The sequence below is a fragment of the Carlito syrichta genome, unplaced genomic scaffold (assembly GCF_000164805.1).
Source record: "Carlito syrichta isolate Samal-C Ts95f unplaced genomic scaffold, Tarsius_syrichta-2.0.1 Scaffold308819, whole genome shotgun sequence".
NCBI classification, from domain to species: Eukaryota; Metazoa; Chordata; class Mammalia; order Primates; family Tarsiidae; genus Carlito; species Carlito syrichta.
The window spans coordinates 109,984-128,920 of record NW_007252915.1 but is presented as its reverse complement, the minus strand read 5'-3'; the positions used below and the strand labels follow the sequence as shown (position 1 = coordinate 128,920).

Sequence of the window (18,937 nt, the reverse complement as noted above, 5' to 3'; positions counted from 1 at the left end):
TTAGGTGAAAGTTTTAAGAAGAGAAACCCCAGTTCAATAAAAGTTGCAACATGTCAACACACTGAAAATGGAATGCACCGTCTTCAGAGACTATTAATTCCCTATAACTAAAGCAGTTCATTCCCACTTCAGATATTCAGTCTGGAGATAGCAAGAAAAAAATATAAAGATGAATAAATGGGAAGTTGAACTTTATAACCTTTGAGAGGTCCTCTAACCCAGAGATTTGACCCTTCTATGATACCTCGTTTAAGAGTTACTAAGAAGTTTGATTTTCTCTGTTTTTAGGTAACAAGGGACTCAGCAAAACAGAGATTCCAGATCAAGAAAAAGAGAAGGAAAAAGAGAAGGAAAAGATTTCTTTCATTTTAGAAGGCTCTCTCAAGGTAATCCAAGGAAAGACAAATGATATCAATTAATCACAAATCCAAAATTATCTTGTGATAGAGAGTTTGTGTGGTGTAGCAGGAAATTATCTTTTTTTTTTTTCCTAAACCTTCAGAAACAATTGAATCTGCATGGAAGTAACGTCTTTCCACTACCTGTCTTCTTTCCAAGTAACGAGCCTTTAACGGAAGCTGTGTCTTATTTATTTTTACATAATCAGAATCGAGGACAGTGCCTTTTTCATACTTAATATGCTCTTTATTTATGTTGCAAGAGTTTGTTTTTGCTTGCATATTTTAATTGGAATTTTTACTTCAAAAGTAATATATGCTTTTGTAATAAATCAAAATTACCCTATCTTAAGCCCCTGAGGTAAATATTAAAGATTTGGTATGTCCTATGCTCTGACAAGCACATATGCACAGATATGCAGAGGGTTTTTATTTGTTTATGGATTGAGTTTGCTTGGTTTTTACTCTACTACATACTTTCTTTCTTCTGCCAACATTTGTGGACAGAATGTTTGTGTCCTCCCAAAATGTATATGTTGAAATATAAGTCCCAAGGTAATGTTATTTAGAGGTGGGGCCTTTGGAAAGTAATTAGATCACGAGGGACCTCCTGAACGGTATTAGGACCCTTATAAAAAGAGGCCTGATCACTAGCTCAGTCTTTTCCCACCACATGAACACACAACCAGAAATTCAGTCTGAAACCCAGAAGAGGGCTCTCACTCTGTCACCCAGGTTTGAGTACAGTAGCACGATCATGGCTTACTGCAGCCTCGACCTCCTGGACTCAGGCGATCCTTCTGCCTCAGCCTCCCAAACAACTGAGACTACAGGCACACACCACCAAGCCTGACTAAATTTTCTTTTTTTCTCTTTCTTTTTTTTTTTTCTTGTTTTTTTTTTTTTTAGAGACAAGGTTTTACTATGTTCCCCAGACTGATCTTGAACTCCTGGGCTCAAGCAATCCTCCTGATACGGCTTCCCAAAGTGTTGGGATTACCAGCATGAGCCACCATGCTGGCCAATTTCTGTTGTTTATAAGCCACCTAATCTATGGTATGGTACTTTGTTATAGCAGCACAAACTGACTGAGGTAACAGCAAAGCTTTGTGGCCAGCCATGTTGAAACCAGGTAGTAAGATGCCTCCAGCTTTTTAGGTTTTGCTCAAGATGATTGGCAATGAGGGGTCTTCTGTGGATCCATAAACATTTTAGAATTTTTTTTCTATTTTTGCAAAACATGACATTGAAATTTTAATAGAAATGGTATTGAATCTGTATATCACTGGGTGGTTTGGACATTTTAACAATATCAACTCTTCCAATCCATAAATATGGGATATCATTTGATTCATTTATGGCTTCTTCAATTTCTTTCATGAATGTTTTATAGTTTTCATTGTATAATCTTTCACTTCCTTGGTTAAATTTATTCCTAAGTATTTTCTCATCTTTGATGCTATTATAAATGAGATTGTTTTATTAATTTCTTTTTCAGACAGTTTTGTCATGTATAGTTCTACGGTTTTTAGGTGGAGACTTTAGGGTTTTCTGTATATAAGACCATGTTATCTGCAAACAGACAATTTAACATATTTATTTCCCATTTGAATGTGTTTTCTTCCTTTTGCCTAATTGCTCTTGCTAGTATTTCCAGTATTATGTTGAACAGAAGTGATGAGAGTAGGCATCCTTGTCCTGCTCCTGATCTTCAAGAAATGCTTTCAGCTTTCCGTCATTAAATGTGATGTTAACTGTGGACTTGTCATAGATGGCCTTTATTATGTTGAGATACATTTCTTCTATATCTAATTTTTGAGAGTTTTTATCATGAAAAGATATTGAATTTTGTCATATACTTTTTTTCCTCTATTGCAATGATTATATGCTTTTCATCCTTCATTTTATATTACGGTGTATCACATTTATAGATTCCTATATGTTGAACCATCCTTGCAGCTCAGGGATAAATCCCACTTAATCATGCTGAGTGATCTCTTAAATGTGCTGTTGAATTTAGTTTGCTAGTATTTTGTTGAAGGTTTTTGCATCTATAGTCACCAAGAATAGTAACCTGTCCTTTTCTTTTTTTTTCTTGTAATTGTCTGTCTTGCTTTGGTATCAGTGTAATGTTGACCTCATAGAATGAGTTTGGACATATTCTTTCCTCACTGGCTTTTTGGTAGGGTGAGAAGAATTTGTATTAGTTCTTTAAATATTTTGGAAAATTCACCATTGATGCCATCAGGTTGTGGAGCTTTCTAAAATGAGAGACATTTTATTACTGTTTTGATCCTTTAGTTGTTAGTAGTCTGTTCGGATTTTATATTTCTTAATTATTCTGTCTTAATAGGCTGCATGTTTCTAGGAATTTATCTATTTCTTCTAGGTTATCAAATGTGTTGATGTATAATTGTTCATAGTAGTTTCTGTGATTATTTATTTCTGTGGTATCATTTGTAATATATCTTCTTTTATTTCTGATTGTATTTATTACAGTCTTCTTTTTTTTTCCCTTAGGATAGCTATAGATTTGTTGATTATGTTTAGCTTTTCAAAAAACTAATTCTTCATTTTTATTTATTTTTTAAAACAAAAAATTGAATTCTTTGTTTTGTGGATTTTCTCTGGGTTGAGCCTGACACCTGGGTCCACTGAGGGAGTCTGGAACTTGGCTCTGCTGGGACAGGCCTGGATCCTGAGTCCACAGTGGCTGGCCTCTCACCAGGGTCTACCGGACTGAACTTTCCTTTAGCAGGCTTTGCGTGGTGGACCATAGCCTAGGCCCTTGAGGTCAGGCAGCCTGCATCTATGGCGTCCAGCCTGAAGCCCGGGTCCATGGGGGCTGATCTAGCCCTGGGGCAGGCCTTGAGCCCGAATTTGCAGGGGCTGGCCAGGCACTGTGATGGGCCTCCAGCCAATCCACAGGGATAGGCTTGGAGCCTGAGTCCATGGGGGAAGGCCTGGATTCTGGGTCCACTGAAACATGCCTAGACCCTGAGTCTACCGGAGCCTGGGACTTCAAAACCCAGCCAGGAGGATGGATCTGACCTCATGCTGACGCAGGAGGCTTGGTCCTTGGGGGCAGACCTGAGTCCTAGGGTCCCAGTGGCCAGCCTGGAACCTGGGTCTGCAGGGGTGGTGCTAGAGCTAGCTCCACAGGAACTAGCCCAGGGATGAGATCTCTTGAGATGGGCCCGACCTGTGAGTCGGCTGGCGCTGACCTGAGCCTTGTGTCTGCTAGAATGTGAGATCCCAGGGCCTGGCCTGAAACCTGATGCCACAGAGTCTGACCTGGCATTGAGTGGGTCTCAAGTCTGTGTCCGCAGGGGCTAGACTAAAGGCTGGACCCAGGGCACTACAGCAGGCCTGAAGGATAGGGCTGCAGGTGCCATCCTGGAGTATGGGGCTGAAGAAGCTTGCCAGGTATTGGGGCAAACCGGGTCCTGGGCAGGGGCCAGTCCAGAGCTGGAGACTGTGGTTGCTGGCCTGGCACTGGGAAGATCCTGCAGGCTGGGTTCTACCTGGGAAGACCTGAAGCCTCAGTCACAGGGGCCAGCCCAGGTGTGGACCTGGGGTCACTGGCATAGGGCTGGCAACGAAGTGGTTCTGGAGTCTGAGTCTGTAGGGGCTGGCTTGGCGTTGGGGAAGGCCAGAGGTTGCAGGGTGTGACGGAAAGTTCCAAACCTCTGTTCCAGTCTTGTTCTTTCTGCTGACCAGCCTGAGCCCTGCCCTGAAGCTATCTCAGAGCTTGCCAAGAGTTGCCTCATTAGAACAAAAGATACTCCTATCACTTGTAAAATTCTAAGGCGTTTAGGGGTTCTGTGCCATGAGCCGGAAATAAAAGCTATTTCTTATTATATCACAATATCTCAGGTACTTTTAAACTAGATTTCTACTCATCTGAAAAATAACTTTATTTTATGTTACTCTTATTAAACACAGTTTTAATTTATAAAATTTTTGGTTGACTTTCACTCTCAAGATGTTGTTCCACATTTTCCTTGCCGACGTTGTGGCCATTAATAAGTTGATTGTTCATTTAATTTATCTTTCTTTTTTAAATAGCTTATCTTTTTTCTTTAGCTTCTTTGAAAACATTCAGTAGTTTGCTGGTGTTTAGCAGTACCTCTCTGGGAGAACAAAAGCATGGCTATGTGTACATACACAAATGTACTGTAAATGTTTCTGCTCTATAGTGTGTTTAGCATATGATTTATATACAATAATAATGCATGTAATATCCTTTATTGTAAATTCCATATAGTTCTTTGATTTCGGCAAAATGCTCTCATTGATTTTTGCCAAGTTCTTGTGTCTTTAACCAATCTATGGTTACAATTGACAAGCATAGTTCCCATATAAATTTTGACTGATATTTTCATATTTGTTAGCAAGTAAGAAAAAAGTGAAACAACAAAGGGGTATGTCTAACTCATTTGTCAATGACATGGGCAACATTTTTGCTGAATCAGATAATAGTTTTTGAATACTAGAATAATGTTTTCTCAGTTTTTTGTGCTAGTTACATTGTAACACCTACAGACACAAAAAACTTCCAAGTTTAATCTGCATTATTAACATTCTCTCCATCACTTTCTTGAATCTAGATAATAAATAATCAGTCCATCCTGATTTTAGTATTTGCTGATATCTGTAGCGAAAAATACTTACACAGTGGCTGATTTCAAGCTACCAATGTGACATCACTCAGTGCCAACTTGGAAGCAATATGCAGTAGCACACCATTATATAGTGTTTTCATGATACCAGATACAATTGACATAAATAACCTCATGAACATAGATAATACTAAAATGTAACAAAATAATTATAACGTGGTAAGTTTGGGGACTTTATTGCTTTTGTTTTTAATATTTTGTTTAATTGTGACTTTATATAATTTATTCTTATATTTACTGTGATTAACAGCTAACTCACAAAATTCCTAAAAATGTAATGATAAACATATTTGTCCCTCTATGAGCTAGGTCCAACACATAATATTTTGTTTAATTGTGACTTTATATAATTTATTCTTATATTTACTGTGATTAACAGCTAACTCACAAAATTCCTAAAAATGTAATGATAAACATATTTGTCCCTATATGAGCTAGGTCCAACACACTACTGTTATTTCCTGCTTTTGATCCATTGACCTTCCTGGATTTAGGATTAATGTTTTCCATCAATCTGGAAATGTCTCAGCCATTATCTGTTCAAAAACTGCCTTTTCAAAAGACTGTTTTCAAGAAGTCTTTCAAACTCACCTTGATATTTTTGATACTCTCTTCTTTCTTACTAATACTTTGTTACTTCCTTTTATTATTTGAGCATATTAAAAACATACTTTATATTTTCTATTTGTTTGTTTGGGTTGGTTTTGTTTGTTTTCCTTTGTTTTTTATTTATTTATTTATTTTAATTTTAAAATTGTGGGGTACAGTTAAGGGTTAGGTATACAAATATGCATTGTGCAGGTACCCTTGTTGATGAGGTGTGCCCCCCGTACCCAGACAGATATTGACTACCGTTAATCCCACCTCCCTTCCCCTCCCTGCCCCCCCCATAGTTTCCCACTACAGTCAATCCTTTTCTTATAGCATTACGATAGTTGTTCAAGGTCCACTTATGAGTGAGAACATGTGATACTCAGATCTTTGTTTCTGTGAGAGATCACTCAGTATTATAGACTCTAGTTCCATCCAAGTTGCTGCGATATTCATGATTTTGTTCTTTTTAATGGCTGCATAGTATTCCGTCATGTATATGTACCACATTTTTTAAATCCAGTCCTCTTTTGATGGGCAGCATGGTTGGTTGCAGGTTCTTGCTATTGTGAGCAATGCTGCAATAAACATATGTGTGGAGGTATCTTTTTTATAGAGAGATTTGAGTTCTTCAGGGTATATTCCCAGTAGGGGGATTGCAGGGTCATATGGAAGGTCGATTTTTAAAGCTTTTAGAAATTGCCACACTGATTTCCACAGAGGCTGCACTAGTTTACACTCCCACCAACAGTGTTGTAGTGTTCCCTTTTCACCACATCCTCTCCAGCATCTGTTATTTTTTGATGGCCATTCTGGCTGAGGTTAGGTGGTATCTCAATGTAGTTTTAATTTGCATCTCTTTGATGACTAGTGAAGTTGAACATTTCTTCATGTATCTGTTGGCCGCTCATATGTCTTCTTTTGAGAAGTGTCTATTCATGTCTTTTGCCCACTTTGTAATGGGGTTGTTTGTTTTTTTCTTTTCAGTATGTTTGAGTTCCTTGTAGATCTTTGATGTTAGGCCTTTGTCAGACATGGAGTTGGCAAATACTTTTCCCAGTCTGTGGGCTGTCTCCCTGATCTCTTGATGTTTTCTTTGGCTTTGCAGAAGCTTTTCAGTTTAATGAGGTCCCACTTGTCTATCTTATCTCTTGTGGCCTGTGCGTTTCAGGTTTTGCTCAGGAATTGGATGCCAGTTCCAACTTCCGTAAGGGTGTGTCCTGCACTTTCTAAGGTTCTTATGGTTTGAGGTTTTCCATTTAGAGTGAATTTTTGTGTATAGGGATAGACAGGGGTCTTGTTTGAATCTTCTGCATGTGGTCAGCCAGTTTTCCCAGCACCATTTACTGAATAGGTTCTCTCCCCAGTGGTGGGTGGTGGAGGCTTTGTCGAAGATGAGTTGGTTGAGAAATTGGGGTTTTGCTTCTGGAATCTCAATTCTATTCCGTTGGTCTCTATGCTCTTCTTGTACCAATACCAAGGTGTTTTGATTATTGTAGCTTTATAGTAAAGTTTAAAGTCTGGTATTGAAATACCTCCTGTTTTGTTTTGTTTTGGGTTTTTTTGCTGAGGATTGTTCTGGCTAGTCTTGGTAGTCTTGGTCGTTTGTGTTTCCATATGAATTCCTATATTGTTTTTTCTAGGTCTGAGAAGAATGTTGCTGGCAGTTTGATGGGTATTACATTAAGTCTGTAGATTACCTTAGGTAAGATGGGCATCTTCACAATGTTGGTTCTTCCAATCCAAGAGCATGGGATACTTTTCCACTTGGTTGTGTCATCTTTGATTTCTTTGAGCAGTGTTTTGCAGTTTTCATTGTAACGATCTTTCATGTCTCTGGTTAGGAAGATGCCAAGGTATTTCTTATTTTTTGTGTGTGTGTGTGACTATTGTGAATGGGATTGTGCTTTTTATTTGTGTTTCTGTTTGTTTATTATTGGTGTAAAGAAATGCAATTGTTTTTTGCACATTTATTTTATACCCCAAGACTTTGCCAAAGTCCTTTAGCAGTGCAAGGAGGCTTTTGACAGATTCTCTTGAATTTTCAAGGTACACAGTCATGTCATCTGCAAAGAGAGATAACTTGACTTCCACTTTTCCTATTTGGATACCCTTGATCACCTTCTCTTTTCTGATTGCTCTTACCAGGAATTCCAATACTACATTGAACAGGAGGGGTGAGAGTGGGCATTCTTGTCTTGTTCTAGTTTTCAGGAGAAATGGTTCCAATTTTTGTCTATTTATGAGTATGCTGGCTGTGGGTTTCTCATAGATGGCTTTTACTATTTTGAGGTATGTTCCATGTATGCCTAGATGTTCAAGGATTTTCATCAAGAAGTGGTGCTGGATTTTATCAAAAGCTTTTTCTGCATCTAATGATATAATCATGTGGTTTTTGCTTTGATGTCTGTTTATGTATTTAATGACATTTATGGTCTTGCGAATGTTGAACCAGCCTTGCATCCCAGGAATGGAGCCTACTTGGTCATGATGGATGATTTTTGAGATGTGTTGTTTAATCCGGTTTGCTAGGATCTTGTTGAGAATTTTAGCATCTATGTTCATCAAAGATATTGGCCTACAGTTCTCTTTCTTTTTTGGGTTTTTACCTGGCTTGGGGATCAGTGTGATGTTAGCTACATAAAATGATTTGGGGAGAGTTCCATCTTTCTCAATTGCCTGGAATACTTTCAGTAGGATTGGTATCAGCTCCTTATATGTCTTATAGAATTCTATTGGAAAGCCATCTGACCCAGGCCTTTTTTTTTTTGTAGGTAGTTTTCTTATTACATAGTCAATTTCCTTGATTGCTATTGGTCTATTTAGGGTCTCGATTTCTTCTTGTTTCAACCTAGTCAGGTTGTGTGATGTCAGAAAGTCCTCCATTAAGGTTTTCAAGTTTGTTTCCATACAAGTGTGCATAGTAGTCTCTAATGATCTTTTGTATTTCTTCAAGGTCAGATGTGACTTCATCTTTTGTGTTTCTGATTGTGTTTATTTGGGCTTTTTCTCTTTTTTTCTTCATCAGTCTAGCTAGGGAACCATTGATCTTGTTTATCCTTTCAAAGATCCAACTTTTTGTTTCATTTATTTTTTTGTATTATCTTTTTGTCTTCTATGTCCTGAATTTGGGCTTTTATTTCGGTGATCTGGATTCTTCTGCTAAAGTTAGGGTTTTGGTGGTCTTGCTTTTCCAGCTTCCTTGGGTGACTTGTTAGGCTGTTAATTTGTGATCCTTCCATTTTCTTCATGTGCATTTGTAGAGATATGAATCCCCCCTCTTACTAGAGCTTTCATGGCATCCCAGAGATTTTGGTAAGATGTCTCTTCATTTTCATTTGTTTCCAGGTATCTTTTAATATCTGTTTTGATTTCATCATTGACCCAGGAGTTGTTTAGCATCATGCTATTTAGTGTCCATGTCTTTGTGGGTTTGGGAGGAACCTTGTTGGTGTTGATGGTTATTTTTATTCCACTGTGGTCCAAGAAGGTGCATGGCAAAATTTCAATCTTTTGAAATTTGTTTATGCTTGATTTATGACCAAGTATGTGGTCGATCTTAGAGTACGTTCCATGCAGTGATGAGTAGAATGTATATTCTGTGGTCGTTGGGTGGAGTGTTCTGTTGGTATCAATTAAGTCCATTTGGTCAAGAGTCACACTGAGGTTCTGGATCCCGTTGCTGATTTTTTGTTCTGATGATATATCAGGGGTTGTGAGTGGGGCATTAAAGTCCTCAGCTATGATAGTGTTAGAGTCAATATCTTTTTTGAGTTTACCTAGAAGCTGCTTTATGAAAGTTGGGGTGCATATATGTTTAGGATGAATATTTCTTGTCGATGGATTGAACCTTTTATCATTATGTAGTAGCCTTCTGTATCTTTTTTAATTTTTGATAACTTAAAGGGTATTTTGTCTGAGATTAAGATCGCAACTCCTCCTTTCTTTTGTGTTCCGTTTGCTTGAAAATTTGTTTCCCATCCTCTTACTTTGAGTCTGTGAGTGTCCTTTCTAGTGAGATGAGTCTCTTGAAGGCAGTATATTGTTGCCTGGTGATATTTTATCCATTTTGCCATTCTATGTGTTTTCAGTGGTGCATTTAGTCCATTCACATTCAGGCTAATTATTGAAATGTGAAAGTTGATCCCTAACATAAGGTTCTTACAGAGTTGTTATTGTTCCTGTTTGTTGTCTTTCTTTTGGTTTGGGGGTTGATTCATGTGTGTTTTTAATCTTTTTCCTGTACTCTTGTGAAGAATGTTATTGTTCTTTTTTCATTTTCTTCTGTGTTTAATACTTTCTTAAGTGTTGCTTGTAGAGGTAGTCTGGTGCCAGCGTAAATTCTTAGGGATTGGATATCTGAGAAAGATTTTAATTCCCCCTCACTGATTAAGCTTAGCTTGGCTGGGTTGGTTTTTCTTGGTTGAAATTGTTTATCTTTTAGAACTTTGAAGATAGGGTTCCAAGCTCTCCTAGTCTGTTTTGTTTGTTTTTCTTTGTTTTGTTTTGTTTTCTTTGTTTGTTTGTTGTTTTTTTCTTTTTGACAGGGCCTCACTCTGTCATCCAGGCAGAAGTACTGTGGCATGATTCTAGCTCACCACAGCCTTGACTTCCTGGGCTCAAGTGATCCTTTCACCTCAGCCTCCTGAGTAGCTAGGACTACAGGCATGCACCACTATGCCTGGCTAATTTTTGTATTTTTTGTAGAGACAAGGTTTCATTATGTTGCTCAGGCTAGTCTTGAGCCTGGGTTCAAGTAATTCTCCCACCTAAGCCTCCCATAGTGCTGGGATTACAAGCATGAGTCACCACTCCCAGTCATATTCTTTATTTGGTAGTTAACAATGACTAGTCTCTATTTGGTAGTTAATAATGTCTGTATGATTTCACATTTTGTTTCTTCACGTTCTTACTCAAAGTGGCTATTTCCTCATGTTTGATGATTTTCATTTGTGACCTCATAGCAACTCATAACTTTTTTCAAATACAATTTTAAGGTAGTGTGCATTTTGGCCACATATCTATGTAGAAACAGGCTTGTGGTTAGGAGTGCTCAAGGGATATTTTCCCTCCAACATTGTATCCATTTTATCCTTCCATTTTTAAAACATTTTGTGTCAGGAATGTTTATCTTATCTACCATATTGCTGACATATCATCTTTAAGGCCTAAATTAGGGATTGGATTTATGCAGAGAAAGGAAAAAGACAGGGAGACCAGCTAGGAGGGTGCCTCAGTGGTTCAGGCTAAAGGTAATAAAGACCTGAACCAAGGAGAGACTATGAGAGAAGAAGCTGAAGTGAAAAGAGATCTCTGAAAAGAATTGGCAGGGTTTAATAGACAGAGATTGGGCGAGAAAAAGAAAGAACCAAGGATGACTCCAAGGTTTCTAGTTCAGTATTTTGATTGTCATAGATACCACTAACAAAAATAAGGTTAAATGTTCTCCAAAATGAACCCGAATGGAGCCCATATTTAATTTGTTTCAAAATCCTGTTAAATTTTTTAAATGTGTTCACAGGCATGGAAAGAAGAGCAAGCTAGATTAGCAGAAGAAGAACGCTTAAGGGAAGAAAAAAAAGCAGAAAAGAAGAGTAAAGAAGTTGGTAAAAAGAAAGGCAAGGATAAGGTAGAGAAAGAAGACAGTAGGTCTGTGCAGAGAAAGCCTTCTTTCAAGGATAAACCTATAGACGAGCCAGCAAAAATGCAAGAAGAAACAGAGGAGTTCCTCCAGCAACCAGAACCTGCGACAATTTACCCGGTAAAACCAATTCTCTAAAAAGCCTCTTTGAGCTGTTCCTAATTATTGTGGGAAAACACAGCTTCTGTGAAACATAAGATTCCCTTGTCTTCATATCACCACCAGAGAAGGCCCAGGTGTTTCTTCTGTTATCAAGGAGCTCAAACCTGTATTCTACCCTCTGATATCTAGAACCTTCTTTGTAGTCAACTATCAAGATAGGAACACCCTCAGGCCAGCTTTCTTTCAGTGGAGTGAGGCGGGGTTATTAAGAGTGGTGAAGTAGCCGGGCTCGATGGCTCAGCCTGTAATCCCGTGCCTTTGGGAGGCTGAGGTGAGTGGATGGCCTGAGCCCACGGGTTCGAGACCCGCCTGGGCGGCGAGACCTCATCTCTACAATAAATCAAAAAATCAGCCGGGCATGGTAGTGCGTGCCTGTAATTCCAGCTACTTGGAAGGCTGAGGCGGAAGGATCGCCGGAGCCCAGCAGGTCGAGGCTGCGGTGGCCGGGAGCGGCCACTGCACTCCAGTCTGGGCGACAGAGTGAGACTCCAACTCAACAACAACAAAAAAAAAAGAGTGGTAAAGTTTGAAATTTGACACAAAGGCATTCATGTGGTTTTATGTACATAAGCAGCATGATAGTTCAACGTTAGCACAAAGATTGGCTGTATCTGTTTCAGATGATGGGACTTGCTAACTACATTTGGTTGTTTCTCTGTAAACACCTATGTTTCTGGCTTGTTTGCTTTTGTAAAACCTTCCCTTTGCCAGTTCACCTTCAGGTGATTATTATTAAGAAAACTGATGGGAGAAAAAAATGTTAACAGCCCTGTCCTTTGTAGCTACTCCTTTAAACCAGTTGTCCTCAAGTCTTAGCATGTGTCAGAATCACCTGGAACTCCATTAGCAGCACTTCATAACAAAAGCTTTTACGTATGACCCTCTGAATAGTAAAATGTCCATACTCCTCAGTGTATCAATTCACTATGGACAGAAAAATAAAAGCCAATGGATGAGAACTTGATTTATTCTTGAACTGCCTTGACAACAGTGCAGTGATTCGCTATGGATTAGATTATGAGGAAGCCTCAATGAACAGTCTAAAATCATAGACTTCCTTTCATTTTGCCTGTCATTGTGACACCATAGAAGGTTCTAAAAATAAAATGGACACTGGCCTCTGAGTGCAGAGTGACAGACACGCCATGTAGCAGAAACTAAGCTTATGCTAACTTTAGTTGGCTGACACTGATAAGTTGATTTTTGTCGATTGCAGCTCAAAGCATGATGTTTTCTCTTCTAGTTTCGAGGATACAATATGGGAAATACACCCATCCAAATCTCAGGGACAGACTACTATTTATATCCTTCTGATGGAGGGCAGATTGAAGTAGAAAAGATGTCATTTGAAAAAGGTACATTTTGAAAGCAGCTGGTTAATGGCTGGAAAGATACCAGTGCATTTCAGATAATCATGGGGTCTTGTACTTCTGAGTGTGATAGGTAAGAATGTTGATGTATCCACTGTAATTCACTTATGTGCCACATCCAACATTTTCAGACTTAATATTTTTCTATTATAATTGACTCTGCAAAGCATAGGCCAGCTGAGAGTTTAGATAATACACACTAATAGTTATGACTACCATAGTTGTTAAAATATAAAAATACTTTCATATAATCAGTAAATAGTTTAATCATAATTGCAATAAGCAAATAGTCAATGATATTAATTGCAGCACATATTGCTACCTCAGAAACAAAGCACATACTGTGAGTTTACAGCATTTTTCTGGTTTTGGTTCTGGAGTACAAAGTTTAGAACCTGCTGTCAATATCCAGTTATTTTAGCTCTTATCAAAATTTGCATATATATAGAATGTATGTAAGCTTCAGATGGCTCATAGTAAATATAATATTTTCATGCTAATCCTACACGTTTTGAGAGATGATAGCTCTATAAAAGTTGAAAAGAAAAAGCTGGATTTTTTTTTTAAAAGAGAAGAAGAAAAATAAGCCAGAACACTAAAAAATAGAATAGGTTATTGGAAAAGTTCTTATACTGTCATGATAATGTAACAATAATAGCTACTATATCTAACATATCATTTTTATCAGTTACAAAATCCTCTTGCATTAGTTACCTTAATTGATAAATAAGCATACAGTTGGTTATAAGTATGCATTGCCTCAGCCACTTTATTTTCTCTTCTGTAATTTGATGTGCAGTATATGAGAAAGCCTACAACTGTCTCCTTGATCTTCCTGCCATTTTCCTGGAATTCCACCATCATTTAATTCTTTAGACATTCTTTTTTAGAAACGTTGACACCCCCAGGTATTTCCTCTCCCTAATTTAAAACCTCTGCTGCATCATTTAAGCATTTTGTTGGGAGCTTAATGTGGCATTCTCATCAGCCCATCCATGGTTCTTCCTCAGGCCCAACATTCATCAAAGTGAAAGTGAAAAAGGACAAGCACAATTTTATCATCCATCTACAAGACCCTAAGAAAATTGTGAAAAAGGAACAGAAAGAAGAAAATTATTCCTCTGAAGAAGAGGAAGAAGAAAGATGTGAGGAGCAAAAATTTGAAGCAGGTAAGCAACTGCAACTTTGTGGCAGTGCAGGTTAATACTTCAGCAATGTGCCAACGCCTGTGCCAAACAGAAACTTACATGGACGACTTGCACTTAGCGTATGGACTTTTTCCAGATGGTAACTGAGGTATTCTGCCATTCTAAGATGAAATGTGTTGTTATTTACATACTCTGTCTGTCCTGGGCTGCTAACTTGGTTTTTCTCCCTCTGGACTCCCAGCTCTTGATTCCTGTTGTCATACAGAAGCTACCTAGGCTGGTCACCTTTATGTAGCAACACTGAATTTGTGATGTCCATTCTGTCCTTCATTTTGTTTTATGTACTTGAACCAGCTGCAGTCTAGGATGCAGATTCTCAAAATCGATTCCTACTGAAGCTTTAGCCTCTCTGCAATGTTCAGTGCAAATGAGGGGGTTTCTTCCTGAGTGCTCTCTATCACTTAGTTCTCTCTGTAGCACCAAATTTCTTTTTCCGTTGCAAGAACAATGGGAAAAAAGCATAAATCCAGTCATGAGAGTCACTGCATGCTTGGAGATGAGAGCTACAAGGTGTCCATTGATTAAAATATCATGAAACTTTCTGATAGCACCATTTAACATCTCCAGGTAGCATCACCTAGGGAAATAAATTCATCTTGTGGTATGCAAAAGAAGATGAGTTAATAAAGTGTATTTGACTTAAGTTAGTGATAAGATCAATAGCTAAATATTGCTTATGAGTTTATTTACAGTGACATTTTCCAAACCCAAGATAAGACCACAATGTTTGAAAAGTGTGAATGTATCCAAGAACTTAGCACAAAAAATTGTAATCTACTTTGTTTTACCAGATGTAAAAATATATGGATTATTATTAAAAATTAGGAAATATGGAAATATTGAAGATAGCAGTTGCCTATAATTCTACCACTCCAGTGATAACCACTGTTCATAATATATTTATTTCTTACTTTATCATTATGTACATTTTCCTATCATTAAATATTCCTTAAAACAATTTTTAAAAATAATTGGTACTTTATTGATATACATATTTATATCATAATTTACTTAATCATTTCCACAATTTTGCATATTTAGGTGATTTCCATTAAAAAATAAACATTTATAATTATATTTATATTTGTTTTATATAAATATATGTTTATGTATGTATATATAGAATAATTTAATCAGCTTTTTTAACATAGTTAGATAATACCTCATTTTTGACCCCAATATTAAACCTTCCATTTCCAGATTATATTTTTCATTTTAGCTATAATTATCTCCAGAGTCTGCAAACTTGGGCCTTAATTTGACCTACAATCTGTCTTTGTATGACTCATGAACTAAAAATAGTGTTTGCATTAATGAAGGGTTGTTTTAAAAAAATAAGCAAAGAAGTGACTGCAATAAGCCTATATATGTGGCTTACAGAACTTAAAATATTTATCATCTGGCCTTTTTCAGAAAAATTTTCTGACCCCTGATCTAGATGAATCGGCAGCAAACTGACAGACAGAGAGAAGGATGGAAACATAGAGAGTAATGATCATTGCCCTACCACTGTTTCCTATCTTCTTTCCCATTTCACAAAGGTTTCAGTTCTGGTTTATTTGTTGTTTGTTTTATTGCGTTTTCCCTTCTAGTAGGGCACATTGTAGTATGCCCTCCCAAAGTTCACGTATCTCTGGATATCTGAAAAGTATCGTGGTTGGATACAGAATCATTGGCTTGTCATTTTTTTCTTTCTATGAGTCATAGTTGCTATTGAATCGTGTTGCAGCTTCTGGATTGGAATTTGATGAGCCCTTGTAATCTGAGAACCAGGCATCAGCTGTAGCTCCGGGAATTTTTCTTTAGCTGTAATTTCTGTTCTCCTTCATTTGTTCCTTTTTCTCCCTCTGTAGAAGCCTATAATTTGCATAAATTTATCCTGTAAATCTCTTATGTCCTCTTCATGACTTCCTTCTGTTTCAATATTTGCCCTGGGTTTTGAGATAATTTTTTCCCTTCATTTTCTAAGAGCCTTATAGAATCTCAAAAGTGCTCATCCTCTTCTTCAGTTCATCTGCCGAATACTAAATGGTTTTGGCTGGGGAAGCATGTTTTCAAATTCTAGAGAGTGCTTTTTAAAATATCCTTAAGTGCTCTTCTATCATTTATATTTTGCTGAGCATGTGCTCTGTTTTTTGTGTTTTGTTTTGTTTTCTGACTGATAATTCTGTGCACTCAGCTCTCTTAGCTGGCTTGGTTCCAAGTACTTTCCCACAAGTTTCTACCAGTGCAACCTCTAATTAATAGTATATGAAGGTGCCTGTTTCCCTGAACCCTGATCAACACTAATCATTCACTTTTTTTTTAGTAGACTTGAATTTTTAAAATAGTTTTGGGTTCATGGAAAAATTGAGTGGAAGTTATAAATCTCCCTTATATTCCCTCCCCCTGCACATGCGTAGTCTTTCCCGTTATCAATATTTTGCCATCAAAGTGGTACATTGTTACACTTGATGTATCCACATTGACAAATTATCACTCAAAGTCCAAGGTTTACATTAGGGTTCACTCAGTGTTGTGCATTCTGTGGGTTTGAACAAATGTATAATGACATGTAGCCACCATAATATTATCATACAGAGTAGTTTTGCTCCCCTAAAAATCCTCCTCCTTCCCGGAAACCCTGGCAACTACTGATCTTTTCACTGCGTGCATCCTTTTGCCTTTTTCTGAATGTCATATAGTTGAAGTCACACAGTATGTAGTCTTCTTATATTGGCTTCTTTTACTTAGTAATGAGATTTTAAGGTTCCTGCACGTCTTTTCATGGCTTGATCATTTATTTCTTTTTAGCAATAAATATCATTACATTGTCTAGATGTATCACAGTTTTGTTTTCTCCACTCACCTACTTGCTGAATCATCTTGGTTGCTTCCAAATTTTGGCAATCATGAATAAAGGTGCTACAATTATCTGTGTACAGATTTTTGTGTGGACATAGCACTCAACTCCTTTGGGAAAATACCTAGGAGTGGGATAGTGGGAGCATATGGTAAGAGTATGTTAGTTTTGCAAAAATCCATCATGCAGTCTTCCAAATTGTCTACACCACCTTGCATTCCCACCAGTATGAATGGGATTCCTGCTGCTCTACTTCCTCTCCAGCACTTGGTGTTTGGAATTTTTTCTATTCTAATAGGTGTCTAGTAGGATCTTGTTCTGATTTGCATTTCTCGAATAACATATGATGCTAAGCATCTTTTTAGATGCTACTTGCCATTTGTTATCTTCTTTGGTGAAGTATCTGTTGAGGTTTTTGCCTATTTTTAATCAGGTTGGTTTTTTTAGTGTTAAGTTTTTAGAGTCTTTGAATATTTTGAATAATACATTTCTGAATAATACATACATTTGCCAGATATGTCTTTTGCAGACATTTTCTCCAAGTCTGTGCCTTATTTTTTTGTTCTCTTGAAGGATTACCCTTTGTTTCATTGATCATTGAATTTCCCAGTCTAGAGATTATATGTTTATGTGTTAAAATATTTTAAATGTCCTATCCTTATTGTCTACTAATAGAAAAAATTATAAACTGAAAATAATACAACAGAAGATTCACAAAATCTTCACATATACATTAAGAATGTGTACGTTAACAAATTCTGTTTTAAAATTTTGTTTGAAACAATTTTAAAGTGTGTTTTTAAACGTAAGGAATTTTAAATGTGAGGATTCAAGAATGTGTTTTAAAATATGGGGAAATTGAGACATAATTGATGGTTTTAGTTTTTAAAGCTGAGTGGATAATTTATCAGATAAATAATCAGCATATGGCTATGCCATCAACTAATTTATTTCCTCTCTTCATTCCAACCTGAAGTCCTTGAAACAAGAGTCTCGTGTTCTTATTTTTGTAACTCCACCCACCTCTAAGAGCCCTGGGTACTTGATTGGTGCTGAACAAATCGTTTTTAATTTGATTGCAGTAGACTAGCTAAAACCTTCATTCCCAGTCTCCCCAGCGAGTTTAGAGTTGGAGTCTTACTCGGTCGCCCAGACTGGAGTGCAGCGGCCGCTCCTGGCCACCGCAGCCTCGCCTGCTGGGCTCCGGCAATCCTTTGACCTCAGCCTTCCGAGTAGCCGGAATTACAGGCACGTGCTACCATGCCCAGCTAGTTTTTTGATTTATTGTAGAGATGAGGTCTCGCTGCCCAGGCGGGTCTCAAACCCGTGGGTTCAGGCAATCCAATCACCTCAGCCTCCCAAAGGCACGGGATTACAGGCTGAGCCACTGAGCCCGGCCTATATATTTTTTTAATTAAGTGGAAATGTCTTTAATTTTGTCTTTTAGAAGTATCAGGTACAAAAGATAAAGCTGTCAGCAAGTTTGGATCTTTTTCTGCCACCTTAGAAAATGGAATCTGCCTCTCAATAAGTTACTATGGATCAAGTGGAATGGCACCAGGTAAACCAATCACAACATAAAGGGTTTGTGCCCCCTGGCCAGAGATCCCAGCCGCTGCTCACCCTCAGTCCTCTCACTTGTCAATAAACGTGTTCTGAAATAATACCCCTCATAGTTTTCCCTGCAGGGTGAGAATTTAAGGTGAGCGTGTGTGTATATATGCATGTATGTGTATATATATGATTATATATATATATACTTGTATATGTATATACATACAAAGATTATATATATTTTTTATATATATATATATACACACCCACACATGTTTACATCTACAAGTATATATACATAACCTTTCATACATAGCAAATAACGGTGCCTTAACATTTTAAACATCGTTTATCATTTACATGATCTTTTATATAATCACATATGCATGTAAGATCATATGCATATGACATAACGCATGATAATTACATATGGACACACATATATTCCAGTTATCTTTGCCAACCAGCCCTTAAAAATAATCCTGTTAG

At 37.5% G+C, this 18,937-nt stretch overlaps 1 protein-coding gene across 1 annotated transcript in view; it reads left to right on the top strand.

Moving 5' to 3' along the window:
- The window catches only part of SPAG17 (sperm associated antigen 17), a 219,011-nt gene that overhangs the window by 118,897 nt on the left and 81,177 nt on the right, over positions 1–18,937 (top strand). The window contains exons 20-24 of the mRNA XM_021716455.1: positions 289–386; positions 11,193–11,432; positions 12,718–12,829; positions 13,855–14,013; positions 18,342–18,455. Of these exons, the coding sequence (XP_021572130.1) occupies positions 289–386; positions 11,193–11,432; positions 12,718–12,829; positions 13,855–14,013; positions 18,342–18,455 (723 nt within the window). The remainder of the gene's footprint in view (positions 1–288; positions 387–11,192; positions 11,433–12,717; positions 12,830–13,854; positions 14,014–18,341; positions 18,456–18,937) is intronic.